Here is a 23,335-nt window from a genome sequence, read left to right as displayed (position 1 = left end):
ACCCTGTCTGCATCTTTTTTCGGCTCCGAGGTGACTTTTTTCTTTTTCGGGGCCGAAACCTCTCGGCGTCGATCTTCTTCGGTGCCGCTGTCTCGGCGTCGAGCCGTGTCTACACCGGTATCTCGGTGTCGATGCTTGTCTCCAGCACTTTCTCGGTCCCGAGAAGGCTGCGTGTCGGTGTCTCGACCGGAGTCGGACGATCTCGGCACTGTTTGGGCCTTTTTCGGTGCCGACGGTCGGTCACCGAATTTATGGGTCGAGCCATGGCCTGGTGGCAGTGGCGTCCCCTGGGCCTTGTAAATCTTCTTCTGAGTGGTTTTCGACGTCTTACTCACGGTTTGTGTATCGTCTAATCCTTCGGAGTCCGATTCTTGGATCGAAAAGGTTCCCTCCTCTTCTTGTTCCTCGAACTCCCGGTGGGCTGTCGGCGCGGACGCCATCTGAAGTCTTCTGGCTCGACGGTCTCGGAGTGTTTTTCGGGACCGGAACGCACGACAGGCCTCGCAGGTGTCTTCACTGTGCTCAGGTGACAGGCACAGGTTGCAGACCAAGTGTTGGTCTGTATAGGGGTATTTATTGTGGCATTTGGGACAGAAATGGAACGGGGTCCGTTCCATCGGCGTTCTTCTGCACGCGGTCGGGCCGACCAGGCCCCGACGGGGGATCGAAAAAATTACCCCGAAGGGCACCGGAGCTCTTCGATCTTAGACGCGGTGTTGAATCTAACTACCCCGATCCCGAACGCAACAATACCGACGAAAATCTTCCGAAATTAGCTATCTTTCCGTTCCGAAACTCAGAGCGACAGGAACACGTCCGAACCCGATGGCGGAAAAAAAACAATCGAAGATGGAGTCGACGCCCATGCGCAATGGAGACAAAAGGAGGAGTCACTCGGTCCCGTGACTCGAAAGACTTCTTCGAAGAAAAACAACTTGTAACACTCCGGCCCAACACCAGATGGCGAGCTATGCAAAACATGCGTATCTACAGCGACAGATGCCATCGAACATAATGTTCTTAGTACAGCCTGTCCTACTGTAGCTTGTTGTGTTGCTAACACATCTGCACAGTAATGTTTGGTAAACCTATGAGGTGTAGACCCAGTGGCTGCCTTACAAATCTCTGGCATTGGTATGTTACCTAGAAAGGCCATTGTTGCTCCTTTCTTTCTAGTGGAGTGTTCCTTTGGTGTAATGGGTAACTCTCTTTTAGCTTTGAGGTAACAGGTCTGTATGCATTTGACTATCCAAGTGGCTATGCCCTGTTTGGATATAGGGTTACCAGCATGGGGTTTTTGTAAAGCAACGAACAATTGCTTAGTTTTACGAAATTATTTTGTTCTGTCTATGTAATACATTAGCGCTCTCTTTATGTCTAATGTATGCAGTGCTCTTTCTGCTACTGAGTCTGGCTGTTGGAAGAAGACGGGGAGCTCTACAGTTTGGTTTAGATGAAACGGTGAAATGACTTTTGGCAGAAATTTTGGATTTGTGCAGAGAACCACTTTATGTTTGTGTACTTGTATAAATGGTTCTTCGATAGTGAACGCCTGTATTTCGCCAACTCTTCGCAGTGAAGTGATGGCTATTAGAAATGCTACCTTCCAAGTCAAGAATTGGATTTGGCAAGAAAGCATGGGTTCAAAAGGTGGGCCCATGAGTCGTGTAAGTACAATATTAAGATTCCACGAGGGTACTGGTGGGGTTCTTGGAGGTATGATCCTTTTTAGTCCCTCCATAAAGGCCTTAATAACTGGGATTCTAAAAAGTGACTTTGTATGTTTAATCTGCAGGTAAGCAGAGATTGCAGTGATATGAATTTTGATGGAAGAAAAAGCGAGATTTGCTTTTTGTTGGTGTAGTAAGTAACTCACAATGTTTTCTACGGTGTGATTTGGTTTGCTTGGCAGTAGAAAACAAACCTTTTCCATTTATTAGCATAACAATGCCTTGTTGTCAGTTTAATTGCCTGTTTAATGACTTCAATACACTTATTTGAAAGGTTTAGATAGCCAAATTCTAAGACTTCAGGAGCCAGATTGCTAGGTTGAGCGATGCTGGATTGGGGTGTCTGATCTGTTGTTTGCGTTGTGTTAACAGATCTGGTCTCTTTGGGAGTTTGATGTGAGGTACTACTGAGAAGTCCAACAGTGTGGTGTACCACGGTTGGCGAGCCCACGTTGGTGCTATGAGTATTAGTCTGAGTTTGTTTTGACTCAGTTTGTTGACTAGGAAAGGAATGAGTGGGAGAGGGGGAAAAGCGTAAGCAAATATCCCTGACGAACTGATCCATAGAGCATTGCCCTTGGACTGAGGGTGTGGGTACCTGGATGCGAAGTTTTGGCATTTTGCATTTTGTTGCAAACAGATCTATGTCTGGTGTTCCACAGCGGTAGAAGTAATCTTGTAGAATCTGGGTATGTATTTCCCACTCGTGAGTTTGCTGGTGATCTCGACTGAGCTTGTCGGCTAACTGATTGTGAATGCCTGGTATATATTGCGCTATCAGGCGAATGTTGTTGTGAACTGCCCAATGCCAAATTGTTTGTGCTAGGAGGCATAGTTGTGACGAGTGTGCCCCCCCTGTTTGTTTAGATATTACATTGTTGTCATATTGTCTGTCTTGACAAGAATGTGTTTGTGGACTAAAAGGGGTTGAAAAGCTTTTAGTGTTAGGAAGACAGCGAACAGCTCTAAGTGATTTATGTGTAGCTGTTTGTGTTGTGAATCCCATTGTCCTTGAATGTTGTGATTGTTGAGGTGAGCTCCCCAGCCAATCATTGATGCATCTGTTGTAACTATGGTCTGAGGCACAGGGTCTTGAAACGGCCACCCTTTGTTTAGATGTGTGGAATTCCACCACTGAAGGGACATGTATGTTTGGCGGTCTATCAACACCAGATCTTGAAGTTGACCCTGTGCTTGTGACCATTGTTGTGCAAGGCACTGTTGCAAGGGCTGCATGTTTAGTCTTGCATGTGGAACAATTGCAATACATGATGCCATCATACCTAATAGTCTCATGAAAATTTGACAGTGTATTGTTGACCTGCCTGTATTTGTGCTAATATATTGTGGAATGCTTGTATTCTCTGCGTATTTGGACTTGCAAGCGCTTTTTGAGTTTTTAGTATTGCCCCTAAATACTGTTGTATTTGCGCAGGCTGTAGTTGTGACTTTTGGTAGCTTATTGAGAACCCTAGCGTGTGCAGGGTTTCTATTAAATAATGCGCAAGGTTTTGCCACTGCATATGACTATTTGATTTTATTAACCAATCGTCTAGATATGGAAAGACATGTATGTGTTGTCTTCTTAGGTAGGCTACGACTACAGCTAGGCACTTTGTGAATACCCTTGGAGCTGTTGTTATTCCAAAGGGTAACACTTTGAACTGACAGTGCTTTCCTTGAATGACAAACCTGAAATATTTTCTGTGCGCAGGATGGATGGGTATGTGAAAATACGCATCTTTGAGGTCTAATGTTGCCATGAAATCGTGTTGCTGAAGTAATGGGATAACATCCTGTAGTGTTACCATATGAAAGTGTTCCGGCAGAATGTAAAGATTGAGGGTTCTGAGATCTAATATTGGCCTTAAGGTGCCATCCTTTTTGGGAATGAGGAAATACAGTGAGTAAACTCCTGTTCCTACTTGATGTTGTGTGACGGGTTCTATTGCTTGTTCGAGTAATAGAGATTTGACCTCTTCCTGTAACAGAGTGACATGGTCTGTGGATAGCCTGTGTGGTTTTGATGGAATGTTTGGTGGAGTTTGTATCAATTCTAGGCAATAGCCATTGTGGATAATTGATAATACCCAGTTGTCTGTGGTAATGTGTAGCCAATTGTTGTGGAACTTTTGCAGTCTTCCCCCTATAGGGGAGGTGTGAATTGGAAAAGAATGGTTCAAGTCACTGTTTACCTTGTGAGGCTTGTTTTGATGTCTGATATTTTCCCCTGCCTCTGGGGTACTGGCCTCTATAACCTATGAAACTACCTCTTTGATATTGAGGTTGGTAGGGAGATTTTGGCTGTGATGTGGACAGATCTGCACTCTGGGGCCTAAATCCACCTCTAAACTGGGGTTTCAAAAGGATCCCCTGTATTGTGTGGTGTATAGCGCACCTATGGCGTTTGCGGTGTCAATTTTTCAATTGCAGTATCCACCTCTGGGCCGAATGTTTTTTTTATTTTTTTTATTGAATTGCATATTCAACACCGCTTGTTGAATTTCAGGTTTGAACCCGGAGGACCTGAGCCATGAGTGCCTCCTGATTGTTACAGCAGTGTTGACGTTCCTGGCAGCTGTGTCTGCTGAGTCTAGGGCAGACCTCATTTGGTTATTGGAGATGGATTGCCCTTCCTCTACTATCTGCTGTGCCCTCTTTTGATGTTCCTTGGGGAGATGCTGAATTATATCTTTCATCTCATCCCAATGTGCCCTATCGTATCTAGCCAACAACGCCTGTGAGTTGGCTATTCTCCATTGGTTAGCTGCCTGGGATGCCACTCTCTTCCCTGCAGCATCAAATTTTCTCCTCTCTTTGTCTGGTGGGGGTGCATCACCTGACGACTGCGAGTTTGCCCTCTTCCTAGCAGCGCTTACTACTACTGAGTCTGGAGGGAGTTGCTGAGTTATATACACAGGATCTGAGGGAGGGGTCTAGTATCTCTTCTCTACCCTGGGAGTTGTTATTCTCGCTTTGACAGGCTCGCTAAAAATTTGATCAGTATGCTTTAGCATGCCTGGGAGCATAGGTTGCGACTGGTATGTTGTGTGCTTGGAGGAGAGTGTATTAAATAAAAAATCGTCCTCCAACTGTTCAGTGTGCCTGGTGACACTATGGTATGCTGCAGCCCTAGCTTGATTGTACCCTGTACTATCTTCAGGTGGTGAAGGCTTTGAGGGATAGCAGTCTGGGTCGTTATCAGGAATGGGATATGTATCATAAAGATCCCATGGATCTATATTGTCGTGCTGTGAATCAAATGAATGTGATGGTGACTGCATAGGTGCAGGGCTGGTAGGAGGAGAGATATGTGGAGAGTGAGGAGGAGACTGAGAAGGAGAAAATTGAGGAAGTGGAGGTCTCTCCTTTGTTCTTGGCACTTTAGCTGGAGGCTGTGCAGTGTCCAATTCCTCCTGAAAGGCTAATTTCCTCTTTGGTTTTGGAGGAGGTGCAGTTAAAATTCTGCTAGTTTCTTTGTGGATATGAATACTGGCTTGCCTTTCATCCATTTGTTCTATGATGGGCTGCATTTGTGAGTCCTCCTCAGTAGATTTTTGGCTTTCTTTAAGTGCTTTTGAAAGTCCATGCTCCTCAGTGTAAGCCAGTTTTTTTAGCTCTGAAACTGGCTTTTTCGGGATCGAAAAAGATGGATTCGAAGATGGTCTCAGTTCTGAAAAAGATTTTAGAGATTTCGACTCGGAAGAGCAGTGTTTGATCGGTTCGGAAACGGAGCTTAGACCAGAGTCCGATGGCTTTGGAGGAGTGGCTTTTTTTGGTGCCAAACTTGTGGGTTGGTCACCAAAGGTCTTTCTTCGAGTCAAGCCATGGCCTTCAGACAGTGGCGTCCCCAAGGCCTTATGTTTCCGCTTGGATGGGACAGGGGCAGGCGTACTCACGTGCTGTCCTGCCGTGACCGGTCTGTCCTCCTCGGATTCCTGCTCAGAGTCAGATCCTCAAACGGAGACAGCGGTCTGCATGATCTCTTCCCCTTCGACGTCGAGATGTTCGGTGCTTTTGGATGACATCTCGAGTCTCCGTGCTCTTCTGTCTCGAAGCGTCTTCTTGGACCGGAAGGACCTGCAGACCTCGCAATTTTCTTCCAGATGGTCTGGGGGAAAGGCAGAGATTACAGACGAGATGTTGGTACGTATAAGAGAACTTAGCGTGGCACCGAGGACAGAATTGGAATGGAGTCTGGTCCATGAGGCTTCCACGTGGTCGGCCCGACGTGGCCCGAGCGCCACGAAGGGCGAGTAAACAGGTTTGATTCGACGGTCCCGAAGTGTCAATAGAAGGTGTAAAGAGATCAAAACAATACCGACGAGAAATAAAGAGTTTTCAAGCTTTTCCGAATCGAACTATTGGAGCGAAAGGAAACACATTCGAACCCGATGGCGGAAAGAAAATAATCTAACATGGAGTCGATGCCCATGCACAACGGAGCCGAAGAGGAGTCGTCACTCGATCCCGTGACTCAAAAACACTTCTTCAAAGAAAAACAACTTGTAACACTCCGAGCCCAACACTAGATGGCAGACGCATGCACAAACATGTGTATCTGCAGCTACACATGCCATCGAACACAGAAATACCTTAAAGGAGAGGAGTCCATGAGGGAAAAACAACAAACACTAGGTAACTGCTGATGAAGAGTAGGTATGCAGAATTACTAACATCCCCTACTGACTACACATTCCAGGATTAGAACTATGAAGCACTACACAATGACATAGAGACATTTTTAAAATATACTTTTAATAGAATAACTAAGTACTTACGCTTCCCTCTGCCAAAGCAGAAATAACATTTCCAAGAGAAGACAAGGACTTGTTGATGTTCTTTGCTTCATCCAACACAGCACCTTCAGCTCCAGTTTTACTGACCTAAATAAAATAAAATAAAAAAATCTGTACAGAGAGATGCTTTTTTTTTAGCAAAATCACACAAACCAAAACCTCAATAAACACAATGCATACACTTTAAAATAAATCTCCAAGGACACATTTACAGTCAGCTGCATAGGTAGCATCCGAGTACACAAAGGTATAATCATGTAACACTGCCAAAATCTTACCTTTTCACTTCCTGCTAAATCCACCAAGTACAGTTTCCCACTCAACTTCTGTTCAGTTTGCGTGTTTTCTTGTTTTACATTTATAAGAAATATGCTGTGGCTTCGAGAGCTGTGTTCATTCATGTCTTTAAGAGAAATAAGAACAGGGCACATGAGAAAAGTGCTATTTTCCTGATTGTCCCAAATATAATTTCTAATCATGTTTACCGCCAAGTTTTCATTCTGGGATATGACTATGCCTTTGACTCTGGATGGGGATTAATTTAAGGCCTTGCTCAATAAAAGGAGGAGGTCATAATACTATCCAGAGTGGTTAACAGTATAATCGCTGCGCAATCCACAACTTAAACACTGTAAGGTGAATAGTGCTTGTACAGTTGTATTTATTAAAGCGGTTTCCAGCTGTTATGATATGAAAAAAATAGTAGTGAATGGGTAATTTACTATGTAGGTTTACTATTGATACCTATTTCCCATAAGAACTACTTCATGTCGTACAGCTTAAACAAGGGGCAGCAATGTCAAGCAGTCAAAGTTTACTTTAGGTGGTAGGACTTTGAAATTAGGGATCAAATACGACACAGTGAATACCATTAATCCATATCAACCAGTCCAGGACCAGTGTTATAACCTCGGATAACAATAATGCTTGTTTACAAGTGTAGAAAAGTAGCATTTTTCTGACATGGTTACCCTCAATTTTTGCCTGGTGTCAGTGTGTTTAGGCTGCAGTACACTGGGTTCCTGCTAATCAGGATCCCAGTGTCTGTGCTCTCTTCAGTAAACTTGGTTGCTGGTAAACTTTTACACCTCACAATTGGCATACTGGTGCACCCATATAAGTACCTGGTAAATGGTACTAAGGGTACCTAGGGCATTGGCAGGCCAGCGGTCTCCCATGGGCTGAGGCATGTATTATGCCACCCACAGGAGCACATGCAAACTGTGTCTGCAGGCCTGCCATTGCAGCCTGCGTGAAATGGTGCGTGGCCCTCTCACTTAAGATATAAGGCTTGCCTTATATCGTGTTCACTGCACTTGGACACTGTGAATCAACCCTCTGGTAGGCCCTTCAGCCCAAGGGAAGGGTGCATGTTCCGAAGTGTAAGGGTACCCCTGCAAGAGCAGATGTACCCCTACAAACCCCAAACTCCAATTCCTGGGCTTTATAAGTGCGGGGAAGCCATCTTAAGGAATATAGTGGACATTGGCCAACACAAGTGGTCCAACTACATAATGGTGTCTCCAAACCTAGGCATGTTTGGTATCAAACATGTTGGAATCAGGCAACTACACTGATTCCAGTGCTAATGCATGATACCATGTACTCTGGAGGTTCCTTAGAGGATTCCTCAGCTCTGCCTGTACAGGTTTGCAGGGTATGCCTGCCAACCCACGCTGCTGCAGACCCCAGTCATGTCTTCGTGCTGCTGAGTGTAACTCGAATAAGGGAAGGCAGAACAGATGGTTTTCTGTAGGAGGGAGGTGTGACCCCCTATCCTTTAGAACTAGGTGTCTGGGATGGGGTGGACTACAAGCACCACCAGACTGCTTTGAAGGTCACATTCAGTACCCTCCTTGCATAAACCGGTTTGCACTAGTGCAGGAACGCCCGGTTCCCGCTCTGGCACGAAACCACACAAAGGACAGGGGAGTGGCCACCTCCCTGTCCAGCTCCTTCCTTAGGGAGGTGCACAGAGCCCTGTTTGGTGGCCAGTTGATTCTGCCTTCTTGGAAACAAGGTAGTCCAAGGCCCCTGGGAACAGGTCAGGCCTGGTCAGGCCAGGTAGATGACGTCCCTGAACCCGTCCGATAGGTGGGTCACTACAGAGAGTGACCAACCCCCTTTCAGGGTTACCTAAGGCCTCCCCAGAGGGTGGGTCCTCAGATTCGTCGAGCAAAACTCTACAAGGAAATCTCTGCAAGACATCTTCTGCTCCTGGCTTCTCGAACCGCTGCTGGCCTGCTTCTGGAACTGAAACAAGACTGTATCCAGTTGGGAGGGCTCCTACTGCAACATTGTTTCTCCAGCTACTGCAATATTTCTGCAACATCCACGGCTGTGCATCCTCCAGGTTCACAAGGACTTTGCATCCAAGAAGCAAGAAGGAATCTCCCTTGGAGTGAAGGAGTCACTCCCCTGCATCCACAGGCACCTGAAGAAGACAACGACTGACTAGTGGATTCTACTGTCCCACGGACACTGAAAGGCTCTGCAAGACAGGTGGTGGTTCTGTTATCCTCTCCTGGACCCCCTTGTCTTCTGACCAACTTGGGAGACAGTGGGCCCCGGATGCAGCCACTGAAACAGAACACATGTGCACCGCAATGGTTGTTCTTGCCGAGGCTTGTTGACTCTTCACCAGGAGATCTTCAGGCCCCAAGAAGCCACAGGCTGCTGCCAGTGGCTAACTCGTGGGGGCTCCCCTGACTCCGGCTGGCTTTCCTTCCTGCTGAAAGCCTGCCCTGACTGTTCTCCAATAGTCTAGTCACTAGGACCTTGCTGGTCCCAAAAAAACTGAAATCTTACTTGCAACAACTAAATGCATTTGCCAAGGCTTGCTGGTGGTCCTGCTGGCCACTAACCTCCTGTAATCCGGTGACAGACGTGGGACAGCTCATGAGCGACTCCAAATAACTCCTGCATCCCCTGCACTCAGCTGCTAGATTTCTTTCTTCACCATCCTGCAGGAACTTGACTTCCAAGAGGATGCACACTGCCTACCTGCACTGCCTGGATATCTCTGGGTGGTCTGGACATTGTCCCTTTCTTTTTCAGGTTCTTCACATTCGGAATCCACCCTTGGGTTCCACCGACCTGGTCCACGGGTCACACTAACAGCTGGACAATCAAGGCTTCCATTGACTCCACCGAAGGTTTCTGACATCACTTCACATCTATGCACCTTGTCTGCCTGGTGTAGGTACTCCAATCTTCTGGGATTCCACAGGTAGGGACACTATCCAGCCTTCTTTGTGCCAACTGGTTGCCTAGGGGTCCAGTGGAAAGGGTCCTGAATCCATAAAAATCCAACCGCGACGGTCCTGTGTTAACCTGTGGGACACCTGGCTTGATATCAACTCTGTACCCAGGCACCAGTGGGATTTCTGGTATTTACCTATGGTAATTTCTTACTCCCCAGCACCAGATATTCTAACACACTTACTTAGGTTGGGCATCTCCAATATTACACCACTTTAGTATATGGTTTGTAGCCCTCTCCCACCTCCCATAGTGTCTCATTTATTTCTATGCTTTTTCTGCGTGTTCCTAAGTGTATATTTTTGTGTAGATATCTCCAAGTGGAGATGTACCAACTTTAGTATATTCTTACTGTTGTAATAAAGAATACATTTGCAACACTTAGTGTGGTTTTTTCTTGTGTGATAGTTGCTGACTGACTACTGTGGTATTGTAAGTGCTTTACACTCCTCCAAATTAAGTCTGAGCTGCTTTCACAGCTAATCCTAGACAGCTTTGGCTATCTAGGCACCAAAACACTATCACTAATGGTTGCCTGGACTCAGGACAGGGTGCTACACCATAGGTGTACACCATAAACTGAGCCAGCCTCCTAAACTGGTGGTGCAGTGGTGGGGTACAATACTTGCACTGCTTTACCACTTGATCATCAGGGACTTTCCATAAGAAAGATAACTTCTGACTGTTGGGTACATGCTGCAACTGTGACTTCAGGGACTTCTAAACAGTTTGCTTGGGTAGTCAGGGGTCTAGCATAGCCCTTTCTCCAAACATTCCAAAAGTTTAGAACTTTAGAGTAGGTAGGTACACTACATACACTACTTTTACACCATGTCTTTAGTTGAGGGAGCTGACCGGACTCAGAAGTCTGGGTATGGGGCTCTTAAGTTCCAGGATCTTAGGATCCTATGTACAGCTAGCAAATAAAAGACAAGTAGTAACCCTACCAAGTCTACACTCTTAGAGATACTCATCCACGATGACATCCGGGGAACATCCAGAACCCCGAAAGGGAGAGTGAGTTAGATGAGGAGGGTGAACAATTGGTGCTGGAAAAGGAGGTACCAGATCCTTCCTATGGCCACAATCAACAGATATATGAGATTCTAGAGAGAACTCTGAACCTGCAGTGAGCAGTGCTGGTAGTACAAGAGGGGGTTGCAGTAGTAGGCTCACTTTGTATCCCATGGTTTCCAGGAGGAGTAGATCCTCCTTATCTTGCCAAGCCTCATCATCTACTGCTGGGCCCATCAAACTCTAGCTCAGAAGAGGAATCCTTAGATAGGGGGTTCAGTTTGCTGAGACTTGAGAAAGCAAAACTCAAGTTGAAAAAGCAGCAGGTAGCTCTTGAGTGAGAGGCCCTAGAGATGGAGAGAGAAAGAAAGAATTTGGGGTTCGAACCCCATGGTGGCAGCAACAGGAAGTCCAGGGTCAGAGAAGATACCTTTGACTCCAGGAATCTCAGCAGTATAGTCCCTCCCTACAAGTATGGGGATGATATCCCTAAGTGGATTACTGCTTTAGAGAGGACCTGTAAAGTCCAGAAGGTCCCTCAGAGGCAGTGGGCAACTATCCTGTGGCACTCCTTTGCAGACAAAGGTAGAGACACACTGTTAGCAGTAAGAGAAGAGGATGCAGACAAATACCAAGTCTTGAAAGGGGCCCGGATTGATGGGTTTGGCCTCACAACTGAGGAGTATAAGATTAAGTTCAGGGAAACTCAGGAGGAGTCCTCTCAAGACTGGGTAGACTTTATTGACTGTGCAGTTAAGGCTCTGGAAGGCTCGTTACATGGTAATAATGTGCATGATTATGAAAGGCTGTACAATCTCATCATGAGTGAGCACAACCTTAAGGTGTGTCTGACAAACTGCACCAATACCTGGTGGACTCTGATCTGACCTCTCCCCAAGAACTGAGAAGGCAGACAAGTGTGATTGCACCAGGGTGGGTAAGAAATCTCACGGTAGGGGCAACCAAAAGAAAAATAATGTTTCTAAATCCCAGCAGGAGGGGGAAAAAATCTCAAGATAAGAAGAAAGGGCCTTCATCAGGTCCACACAATTCTCCTAGGGTGGTTCCAAGTCCTCTTCCAAAAAGAAACCTTGGTGCTTTTTCTGTAAGGAAAGAGGCCATAGGACAGGTGATAGCAACTGTCCTAAGAAAGGCACCAAGTATAGTACTTCTACCACTCACCCAGTGCCCCTAGCATTATCACTTGTAGTATTAATTCAACAAGGGTGTAGCTGGGTTCACTTTGGGTACTGCAGTGGACTCTGACCACTGACACTGCCCTAAAATCAGAGGGTGGCACTGACCTTGCCACTGTGACTGCCTGGTCTCCTAATATGAGGAATACAGAAAGCACCCCCTTATACATAGTACTGAGGAAGATGCTTACAGGGACACAGGTGTACGTGTCGCCATGGTGACTGTAAAAAATGGTGTCATCTGAGAAAGGCCTACTTGGTCACATGTTGTACTGTCCTCTTCTATTCCTGTGGAGTGTCTTAGGGGCAATGATTTGGACAATTCAGCCTGGGCTGAAATGGAGTTACAGGCCCATGTAGCAATTCTGGGCATTCCTGGAAATGTCTTTGTGACTACAAGAGCACAGGCCAAAAACAGGGAGAAACAAGAGCACTGGAGCATGAAACTTTGACCCAGCTAGCTCCCAAGAAGAGAGGTAGGAAGGGAAAAAAAATTACCCTATCCCAAAGATTCATGTGAGGATCAGTCTCCTCAGGGAAACAATCTTGCCCCTCGTGAGAAACCTACACCAGAGGCGCTTGGACCTGACACAGCGGAGCTCTGGAGTTCAGGAGGGCCCTCCAGGGAGAAATTGAGTTAGCGTCCCTCTCTTAAAGGCCTCAGACAGCAAGCTGCTGCAGAAGAGGCAGGGATGTCAGTGGATCCCACAGGATCTATTGGGAAAACAGTATAGGGAATTCTTATCAACCCTGGCTTAGAAATGGGGTCTCTAGTTGGCAGTCAGTTTGAACCCGGCCCGAGTAGCGACCCTCACTCTAGTCAGGATAAGGGAGATATACGCTCAGATAACCCCTGCTCACTGGCCTTGGTAGCTTGGCACGAGCAGTCAGGCTTATCTCAGAAGCAATGTGTAAAGCATTTGCACATAACACACAGTAAAAAGTGAAAACACTACAAAAGGACACCACACTAGTTTTAGAAAAAAATCCATATATTTATCTGTGTAAAACAAGAAAAAGACAATAAAAATCTAACATACAGTAATAAAAATATGAATTCTGCAATATTTTCTCTAAAATACAGTTCCTTGAAGTCAAAAGCGCCAACTGGGGCTATCACGGCATTGTGAGCAACAAAACCAACAGTTCTGGCCGGCTGTGGTGTCGGGGGCCAGCTACGATGTCGGGAAGACCCGCAAACAGTACCTTGGATTTGTAGGGGCCATGATCCTCGTGGTAAGCTCTATAGATTGGCATTGCGGTGTCAGTTCCAGCGTCAGTGCAGGAGTCATCGGGCCCTTGAAGTCACACGCCTTGCAGATTGAACTCCAGGCTGATGAAGTAAGGTGCACCGGCATTGATGGCGTCAGTGCTGTGGTGCGAAGGACATGATGCAGGCAGTGGCTCGGTGACAGCGTCTAGCGGCATCAGTGAGACCAGGGCTGCGATGTGAAGCGGGGTGGTTCAACGTGCGATGCCCACAGGTCACGGTGCAGGCAGGGGCGGCGTTGTTGCGGATGTGCTGTAGTCGGTAGGCCCAAGCCAGCGGTGCGTGATGAGGCGGTGCTTCGTGACCCTCACGAGCGGTGTCCACAGGCCACGGTGCAGGCATGGTTGCCTGGTGACGACACCGGAGTCAATGGTGTTGGAGTCGGTGGACCGGGGCTGTGATGCGGGACGGTGCTTTGTGCTCCTCACGCGCGGTGTCCACAGGCCATGGTGCAGGCAGCGGTGCCGGTGTCAGCAGGAGCGTCGTCGTCGGGGAGGCCCAGGCTGCGGTGTGAGCAGGCGATGCCGGAGTGCGGGGCCCACAGGTCGCAGTGCGAGCAGAGGCTCAGTGAAGTCGTCTGATGCAGGCGTCAGTGAGACCAGGATCGCGGTGCGAAGCGGGGCACTGCAGTTCTGTGCAGCGGCGGCAGGTCACGGTGCGGCCAGTGGCTTCGTTGGCAGCATCGCAGTGGTTTCTCCTCTTGAACAGCACAAAACACACAGTTCCCAGTGCTGCAGGTTGAGGAAATCGAAGTCTTTGGTGTCCCTGAGACTTCCAAACAGGAGACCAGCTCTACTCCAAGCCCTTGGAGAACTTTCTCAAGCGACACACACAGCAAAGTTCACCCTTTGCACTATTTTCAAGCAGAAGCAGCAACTGCAGGCCAGTCCAGCAAAGCAACACAGCAAAGGAACAGTACTCCTCCTTCAGCTCTTCTCCTGGGCAGAGGTTCCTCTTGATTCCAGAAAGATTCTAGAAGGCTGGGGTTTTGGGTCATCTTCTTATACCCTGATCTGCCTTTGAAGTTGGCAAACTTCAAAGCAAAGTATCAAGTGTTTGCAAGATCCTTCCTTGTCCACGCCAGTCCCCAGACGCACACTAGGGAACCGGAGATTGCATTGTTTGAGGGCAGGCACAGTCCTTTCAGGTGTGAGCGACCACTCCTCCCTCCCCCTCTAGCTCAGATGGCTCATCAGGATATGCAGGCTACACCCCCACCCCCTTTGTGTCACTGTCTAGAGAGGTGCAAAACAGCCTGTAAGGAAATGGCTCCCTTTCGTAATTACCCCCCACGTTTTGCCAGATACTGATGCTGACTTGACTGAGAAGTGTGCTGGGAGCCTGCTAACCAGGCCCCTAGCACCAGTGTTCTTTTACCTAAAATGTACCATTGTTTCCACAATTGGCACACCCCTGGTACACAGATAAGTCCCTTGTAAAAGATACCAGTGGTACCATGGGCCCTGTGACCAGGGAAGGTCCCTAAGGGCTGCAGCATATGTTGTGCCACCCTAAGGGACCCCTCACCTAACACATGCACACTGCCATTGTAGATTGTGTGTGTTGGTGGGGAGAAAAAGGCAAAGTCGACATGGCATCCCCCTCAGGATGCCATACCCACAAAATACTGCCTGTGGCATAGGTAAGTCACCCCTCTAGCAGGCCTTACAGCCCTAAGGCAGGGTGCATTATACCACAGGTGAGGGCATAGCTGCATGAGCAATATGCCCCTACTCTTAGACATTGTAAGTACAGTGTAGCCATATTAAGTATATGGTCTGGGAGTTTGTCAAAAACGAACTCCACAGCTCCATAATGGCTACACTGAATACTGGGAAGTTTGGTATCAAACTTCTCAGAATAATAAACCCACACTGATTTCAGTGTTGGATTTATTAAAAACATGCACACAGAGGGCATCTTAGAGATGCCCCCTGTACTTTACCCAATTGTTCAGTGCAGGACTGACTGGTCTGTGCCAGCCCGCTGCTGAGAGACGTGTTTCTGACCCCATGTGGTGAGGGCCTTTGCGCTCTCCGAGGACAAAAACAAAAGCCTGCTCTGGGGGGAGGTGCTTCACACCTCCCCCCTACAGGAACTGTAACACCTAGCAGTGAGCCTCAAAGGCTCAGGCTTCGTGTTACAATGCCCCAGGGCACTCCAGCTAGTGGAGATGCCCGCCCCCTGGACACAGCCCCCAAGGTGTTCTGAGCTGAGGTGACCCCAGCCTTTAGAAATCATTCATCTTTATTTTGGAGGATTCCCCCAATAGGAATAGGGATGTGCCCCCCTCCCTTCAGGGAGGAGGCAGAAAAAGGGTGTAGCCACCCTCAAGGACAGTAGCCATTGGCTACTGCCCTCCCAGAGCTAAACACACCCCTAAATTCAGTAATTAGGGGCTCCCAGAACCTAGGAAACTAGATTCCTGCAAACTAAGACGAAGAAGGACTGCTGACCTGAAGGCCCTGCAAAGAAGACGGAGACACCAACTGCTTTGGCCCCAGCTCGGCCTGTCTCCCCACTTCAAGAAAAACTGCAACAGCGACGCGCTCCACAGGGTCCAGCGACCTCTGAAGCCTCAGAGGACTACCCTGCATCTAAAAGCACCAAGAACTCCAGAGGACAGCGCTCTGCTCCAAAGAAGAAACATCTTTGCAACAAAGAAGCAACTTTTAAAGAAAACACGTTTCCCGCCAGAAGCGTGGGACTTTGCACTCTGCACCCGACACCCCCGACTCGACCTGCAGAGAAACAACACTACAGGGAGGTCTCCCCGGTGACGGCGACCCTATGAGCAGCCAGAGTTGACCCCCCCTGAGCCCCCTCAGCGACGCCTGCAGAGGGAATCCAGAGGCTCCCCCTGACCGCGACTGCCTGCTTCTAAGAACCTGACGCCTGGTAAAGACCCTGCACCCGCAGCCCCCAGAACCTGAAGGATCCGACCTCCAGTGCACAAGTGACCCACAGGTGGCCCTCTCCCTTGCCCAGGTGGTGACTACCCCGAGGAGCCCCCCCCCTCCCCCCCTTGCCTGCCTGCTTCGCTTAAGAGACCCCTGGGTCTCCCACTGAACTCCATTGCAAACCCAACACCTGTTTGCACTCTGCACCCGGCTGCCCCGTGCCGCTGAGGGTGTACTTTTTGTGCTGACTTGTGTCCCCCCTGGTGCCCTACAAAACCCCCCTGGTCTGCCCTCCGAAGACGCGGGTACCTACCTGCTGGCAGACTGGAACCGGGGCACCCCCTTCTCCATTGAAGCCTATGTGTTTTGGGCACCACTTTGACCTCTGCACCTGACTGGCCCTGAGCTGCTGGTGTGGTAACTTTGGGGTTGCCCTGAACCCCCAACGGTGGGCTACCTTGGACCCAACTTTGAACCCTGTAGGTGGTTTACTTACTTGCAAAACTAACAAACACTTACCTTCCCCAGGAACTGTTGAAAATTGCACTGTCTAGTTTTAAAATAGCTTATTGCCATTTTTGTGAAAACTGTACAAGCTATTTTGCTGATTCAAAGTTCCTAAGTTACCTAAGTGAAATACCTTTCATTTGAAGTATTACTTGTAAATCTTGAACCTGTGGTTCTTAAAATAAACTAAGAAAATATATTTTTCTATACAAAAAACCTATTGGCCTGGAATTGTCTTTGAGTGTGTGTTCCTCATTTATGTGTGTACAACAAATGCTTAACACTACCCTCTGATAAGCCTACTGCTCGACCACACTACCACAAAATAGAGCATTAGAAGTATCCCTTTTTGCCACTAACTTACCTCTAAGGGGAACCCTTGGACTCTGTGAATGCTATTTCTTACTTAAAAATAGTACATACAGAGCCAACTTCCTACACAGCCCAACTGTCAAACTGACCCAGACAGACAATCCACAAACAAGCAGAGTCACTGAATGGTTTAAGCAAGACAATGCCTACATTCTAAAAGTGGAATTTTCAAACAGACAATATAAAAGCCAACTTCACTAAAAGATGTATTTTTAAATTGTGAGTTCAGAGACTCTAAACTCTACATGTATATCTGCTCTCAAAGGGAATCTGCACTTTAAGGATATTTAAAGGCAGCCCCCATGTTAACCTATGAGAGGGATAGGCCTTGCACAGTGAAAACCGAATTTGGCATTATTTCACTGTTAGGACATATAAAACCCACTAGTACATGTCCTACCTTAAACATACACTGCACCCTGCCCCTGGGGCTACCTACGGCCTACCTTAGGGGTGCCTGACATGTAGTACAGAACAAATTACTTACCTTCGGTAACGCTTTTTCTGGTGGATACAATAGCTACCTGTGGATTCCTCACCTTATGAATTCGTGTGGGCCAGCATCCGACGGAAAGTCTTCTTCCTAGCTGTCCACGCCGACGAGGACATCATAATGGCACGTCTCCACGTGACTCCGTCTGACGTCATTGTGCCAATAAGAGGTCCTCGTCAGCGTGCTGACGTCAGTTTCACCCCATTTTTTTTTAACGTGCCTTTGAGGCGAACAGGTGAGAACCGACCCATAATTTTTTTTTTAAATACATATACTCAAGAACACTTCCCATAATTGCATATATTCACATGAAATATAAATATCAAATTATACACATATATGGAAAATGTCACTTACCCAGTGTACATCTGTTCGTGGCATGAGTCGCTGCAGATTCACATGCTGTGCACAGTCCGCCGTCTGGTGTTGGGCTCAGAGTGTTACAAGTTGTTTTTCTTCGAAGAAGTCTTTTCGAGTCACGAGACCGAGGGACTCCTCCCACTTCGATTCCATTGCGCATGGGCGTCGACTCCATCTTAGATTGTTTTCCCCGCAGAGGGTGAGGTAGGAGTTGAGTATGTTAGTAATAGTGCCCATGCAATGGAATGAATACGTATGTACATAATAAAGGTTAAAGTAATATATTTACAAATGTACAAATGTTGAAGATCTACTTCTAAACGGCTACAGGCTCCCGGGGAGGCGGGTGGGCGCATGTGAATCTGCAGCGACTAATGCCACGAACAGATGTACACTGGGTAAGTGACATTTTCCGTTCGGTGGCATGTGTAGCTGCAGATACACATGCTGTGCATAGACTAGTAAGCAGTTATCTCCCCAAAAGCGGTGGTTCAGCCTGTAGGAGTTGAAGTAGTTTGAAATAATGTTCTTAGTACAGCCTGACCTACTGTGGCTTGTTGTGCAGTTAACACATCTACACAGTAGTGCTTGGTAAATGTATGAGGCATAGACCATGTTGCTGCCTTACATATTTCGTTCATTGGAATATTTCCTAGAAAGGCCATGGTAGCCCCTTTCTTTCTGGTTGAGTGTGCCTTTGGTGTAATAGGTAGCTCTCTCTTTGCTTTAAGATAGCAGGTTTGAATACACTTAACTATCCACCTAGCAATGCCTTGTTTTGAAATTGGATTTCCTGTATGAGGTTTTTGAAAGGCAATAAATAGTTGTTTTGTTTTTCTAATTAGTTTCGTTCTGTCAATGTAGTACATTAGTGCTCTTTTGATGTCTAATGTATGTAGTGCTCTTTCAGCTACAGAATCTGGTTGTGGGAAGAACACTGGTAATTCTACTGTTTGATTTAAGTGGAACGGTGAGATAACCTTTGGTAAAAATTTAGTATTTGTTCTTAGAACTACTTTATTTTTATGTATCTGAATAAATGGTTCTTGTATGGTAAATGCTTGAATCTCGCTCACTCTTCTTAGAGATGTGATGGCAATCAAAAATGCAACTTTCCACGTTAAGTATTGCTTTTCACAAGAATGCATGGGCTCGAAAGGTGGACCCATGAGTCTTGTTAAGACAATGTTGAGGTTCCATGAAGGAACAGGTGGTGTTCTTGGTGGTATGATTCTTTTTAAGCCTTCCATAAACGCTTTAATGACTGGTATTCTAAATAGTGAAGTTGAATGAGTAATTTGTAGGTAAGCTGATATTGCAGTGAGATGTATTTTTATGGAAGAGAAAGCTAGATTAGATTTTTGCAAATGTAGTAAATATCCTACTATATCCTTTGGAGATGTGTGTAATGGCTGAATTTGATTATTCTGGCAGTAATACACAAATCTTTTCCACTTGTTTGCGTAGCAGTGTCTAGTGGTAGGTTTCCTAGCTTGTTTTATGACTTCCATACATTCTTGTGTGAGGTGCAAGTGTCCGAATTCTAGGATTTCAGGAGCCAAATTGCTAGATTCAAAGATGCTGGATTTGGATGTCTGATCTGTTGTTTGTGTTGTGTTAACAGATCTGGTTTGTTGGGTAGTTTGACATGAGGTACTACTGACAGGTCTAGTAGTGTCGTGTACCAAGGTTGCCTCGCCCATGTTGGTGCTATTAGTATGAGTTTGAGTTTGTTTTGACTCAACCTGTTTACTACATATGGAATGAGAGGGAGAGGGGGAAAAGCGTATGCAAAGATCCCTGACCAGTTCATCCATAGAGCATTGCCTTGGGATTGATCTTGTGGGTACCTGGATGCGAAGTTTTGGCATTTTGAGTTTTCCTTTGTTGCAAATAGATCTATTTGAGGCGTTCCCCAAATTTGAAAGTAATTGTTTAGTATTTGGGGGTGAATTTCCCATTCGTGGGTTTGTTGGTGATCTCGAGAGAGATTGTCTGCCAACTGGTTCTGAATCCCTGGAATAAATTGTGCTATTAGGCGAATGTGGTTGTGAATCGCCCAATGCCATATTTTCTGTGTTAGGAGGCACAACTGTGTTGAGTGTGTCCCTCCTTGTTTGTTTAGATAATACATTGTTGTCATGTTGTCTGTTTTGACAAGAATGTATTTTTGGGTTATTATGGGTTGAAATGCTTTCAGCGCTAGAAATACTGCTAACATTTCCAAGTGATTTATGTGAAACTGTCTCTGATGTATGTCCCATTGTCCTTGGATGCTGTGTTGATTGAGGTGTGCTCCCCACCCTGTCATGGAAGCATCTGTTGTTATGACGTATTGTGGCACTGGGTCTTGGAAAGGCCACCCTCGGTTTAAATTTGTACTGTTCCAACATAGAAGCGAGATGTATGTTTGGCGGTCTATCAACACCAGATCTAGAAGTTGACCCTGTGCTTGTGACCATTGTGATGCTAGGCACTGTTGTAAGGGTCGCATGTGCAATCTTACGTTTGGGACAATGGCTATGCATGAAGACATCATGCCTAGTAGTTTCATTACCATTCTGACTTGTATCTTTTGTGTTGGATACATGGCCTGTATTACTTTGTGAAATGTTTGAACCCGTTGTGGACTTGGAGTGGCAATCCCTTTTGTTGTGTTGATTGTCGCTCCTAAGTATTGCTGCGTTTGACACGGCAAAAGGTGTGACTTCGCGTAGTTGATGGAGAAACCTAGCCTGTGAAGGGTTTGTATGACATATTTTGTGTGCTGTGAACACTGTTTTAGCGTGTTGGTTTTGATTAACCAGTCGTCTAAGTACAGGAACACATGTATTTGCTGCCTTCTGATATGTGCAGCTACTACTGCCAGGCATTTTGTAAAAACTCTTGGCGCAGTTGTTATTCCAAAATGCAACACTTTGAATTGGTAATGTATTCCTTGAAATACGAACCTTAGGTATTTCCTGTGTGAAGGATGTATTGGTATATGGAAATACGCATCTTTTAGATCTAATGTTGTCATGTAGTCTTGCTGTTTGAGCAGTGGGATTGCGTCTTGTAATGTGACCATGTGAAAGTGGTCTGATTTTATGTAGGTATTTAGTGTTCTGAGATCTAGTATTGGTCTCAGAGTTTTGTCCTTTTTGGGTATTAGAAAGTACAGTGAGTAAACTCCTGTGTTTTTTTGTTGAATTGGTACTAATTCTATTGCGTCCTTTTGTAGCAATGCTTGAACTTCTAGTCCTAGAAGATCTATATGTTGTTTTGACATATTGTGTGTTTTCGGTGGGACGTTTGGAGGGAATTGGCGAAATTCTATGCAATAACCATGCTGGATAATTGCTAAGACCCAAGTGTCTGTTGTTATTTCCTCCCAAAGTTTGTAAAATTGGCTTAGTCTTCCCCCCACAGGTGTTATGTGATGGGGTTGTGTGACTTGTGAGTCACTGCTTATTTTGAGGGGTTTTGGGGCCTTGGAATTTTCCTCTATTTTATGGGAATTGGCCCCCTCTAAATTGCCCCCGAAAACCTCCCCTCTGATATTGACCCTGGTAGGTAGGTCTTGTTTGTGAGGTTGTGGTTTCTGTGGGTTGACCTCGAAACCCTCCCCTAAAAGGTGTTTTCCGAAATGTGCCTCTGCTCTGCGGGGAGTAGTGTGCGCCCATGGCTTTGGCTGTATCGGTGTCCTTTTTGAGTTTTTCGATGGCAGTGTCTACCTCCGGCCCAAACAATTGCTGTTCATTAAACGGCATATTGAGCACAGCCTGCTGGATTTCCGGTTTGAACCCAGAAGTGCGCAGCTATGCGTGTCTTCGTATTGTGACTGCAGTGTTTATTGTCCTTGCAGCTGTATCTGCTGCATCCATGGAAGACCGTATCTGATTATTTGAGATACTTTGTCCCTCTTCCACCACCTGTTGCGCTCTTTTTTGGAACTCCTTGGGTAAGTGTTCAATGAAATGTTGCATTTCATCCCAATGAGCCCTGTCGTATCTTGCCAAAAGTGCTTGTGAATTGGCAATACGCCACTGATTTGCTGCTTGTGCTGCAACCCTTTTTCCCGCAGCATCAAATTTGCGGCTCTCCTTGTCTGGAGGTGGTGCGTCGCCTGAGGTATGAGAGTTGGCTCTCTTACGAGCTACCCCCACAACTACTCAGTCTGGTGTTAGTTGTGTTGTAATATATATTGGATCTGTGGGCGGTGGCTTATATTTTTTCTCCACCCTTGGAGTTATGGCTCTGCCTTTAACTGGATCCTGAAAAATTTGTTTTGAATGTCTTAGCATTCCTGGGAGCATGGGAAGGCATTGATACTGGCTATGGGTGGAGGATAGGGTGTTAAAGAGAAAGTCATCCTCAATTGGTTCCGAATGTAAGGAGACATTGTGAAACTCGGCTGCCCTTGCGACCACCTGTGTATAGGATGTACTGTCCTCAGGTGGTGACGGTTTTGTAGGATAAGAGTCTGGGCTATTTTCAGACACTGGAGCATCGTAGAGGTCCCATGCATCGGGATCATCCTGACTCATTGTGGTATGAGCTGGTGAGTGCATCAGTGGTGGAGTTGTTGCTGGTGATGCATGTATTGATGGTGGTGGAGACGGTGGTGGGGTTGTTTTCCTTGCCACCTTTGCCTGTGGTTGCTTGTCCTTTTGTTGAAAGGCAAGTTTCCTTTTTATTTTGATTGGGGGAAGAGTGATTATCTTCCCTGTGTCCTCATGAATATGAAGCCTTCTTTGTGTGTAGTCAGGCTCTACAGCTTGAAGCTCCTCTCCAAATCTATGTAATTGGGAGGTTAATCCTTGTTCCTCTGTATAGGAACTAGTTTTCGGCTCCGAGGCTGGCTGTTTCGGAACTGAAACCTTTTCGGAAGTCTTTTTAGGCTCCGAAGAAACCTTCTTTGTTTTCGGCGTGGTGTCTCGGTGCCGAAATTCTTCGGTGCCGCTGTCTCTGTGCCGAAGTTTCTCGGAGCCGCTGTCTCGGCTCCGAGGTTGCTGTCTGGCGGTATCTCGACCGGAGTCGGATGACTTCGACACCAGCATGCCCTTTTTCGGTGCCTTGGATGGGTCACCTATTTTTCGGGTTAAGCCATGGCCTGTTGGCGGTGGCGTCCCCTGGGCTTTTGTAGACTTCTCGTGAGTCTTGTTTTCAACATCTTACTCACGGTTTTGGTTGTTTCTTCGGCGTCGAGTTCTTCCGAATCCGACTCGCGGATGGAGAAAGCTTCTTCTTCCTCCTCGAAACGATCTTGACCTGTCGGCGTGGACGCCATTTGTAGTCTCCTGGCTCTTCGGTCTCTCAGCGTCTTCCTCGACCGAAACGCTCGACAGGCTTCACAAGTATCCTCCTTGTGCTCGGGGGACAAGCACAAGTTACAGACCAGATGGTGATCCGTATACGGATACTTGTGATGGCATTTTGGGCAGAAGCGGA

General features: G+C 46.7%; 1 protein-coding gene across 2 annotated transcripts in view; it reads right to left on the bottom strand.

Annotated features, from left to right (window-relative positions):
- KIF5B (kinesin family member 5B) overlaps window positions 1-23,335 on the bottom strand; it is an 811,383-nt gene that overhangs the window by 557,937 nt on the left and 230,111 nt on the right. For both annotated transcript variants that reach the window (XM_069211250.1, XM_069211252.1), the window contains exons 8-9: window positions 6,808-6,932; window positions 6,512-6,616 (exon numbers count right to left, since the gene is read on the bottom strand). In XM_069211250.1, coding sequence (XP_069067351.1) covers window positions 6,512-6,616; window positions 6,808-6,932 — 230 coding nt within the window. The remainder of the gene's footprint in view (window positions 1-6,511; window positions 6,617-6,807; window positions 6,933-23,335) is intronic.

The sequence above is a fragment of the Pleurodeles waltl genome, chromosome 10 (assembly GCF_031143425.1).
Source record: "Pleurodeles waltl isolate 20211129_DDA chromosome 10, aPleWal1.hap1.20221129, whole genome shotgun sequence".
NCBI classification, from domain to species: domain Eukaryota; kingdom Metazoa; phylum Chordata; class Amphibia; order Caudata; family Salamandridae; genus Pleurodeles; species Pleurodeles waltl.
This window is presented reverse-complemented; position numbering and strand designations above follow the sequence as displayed.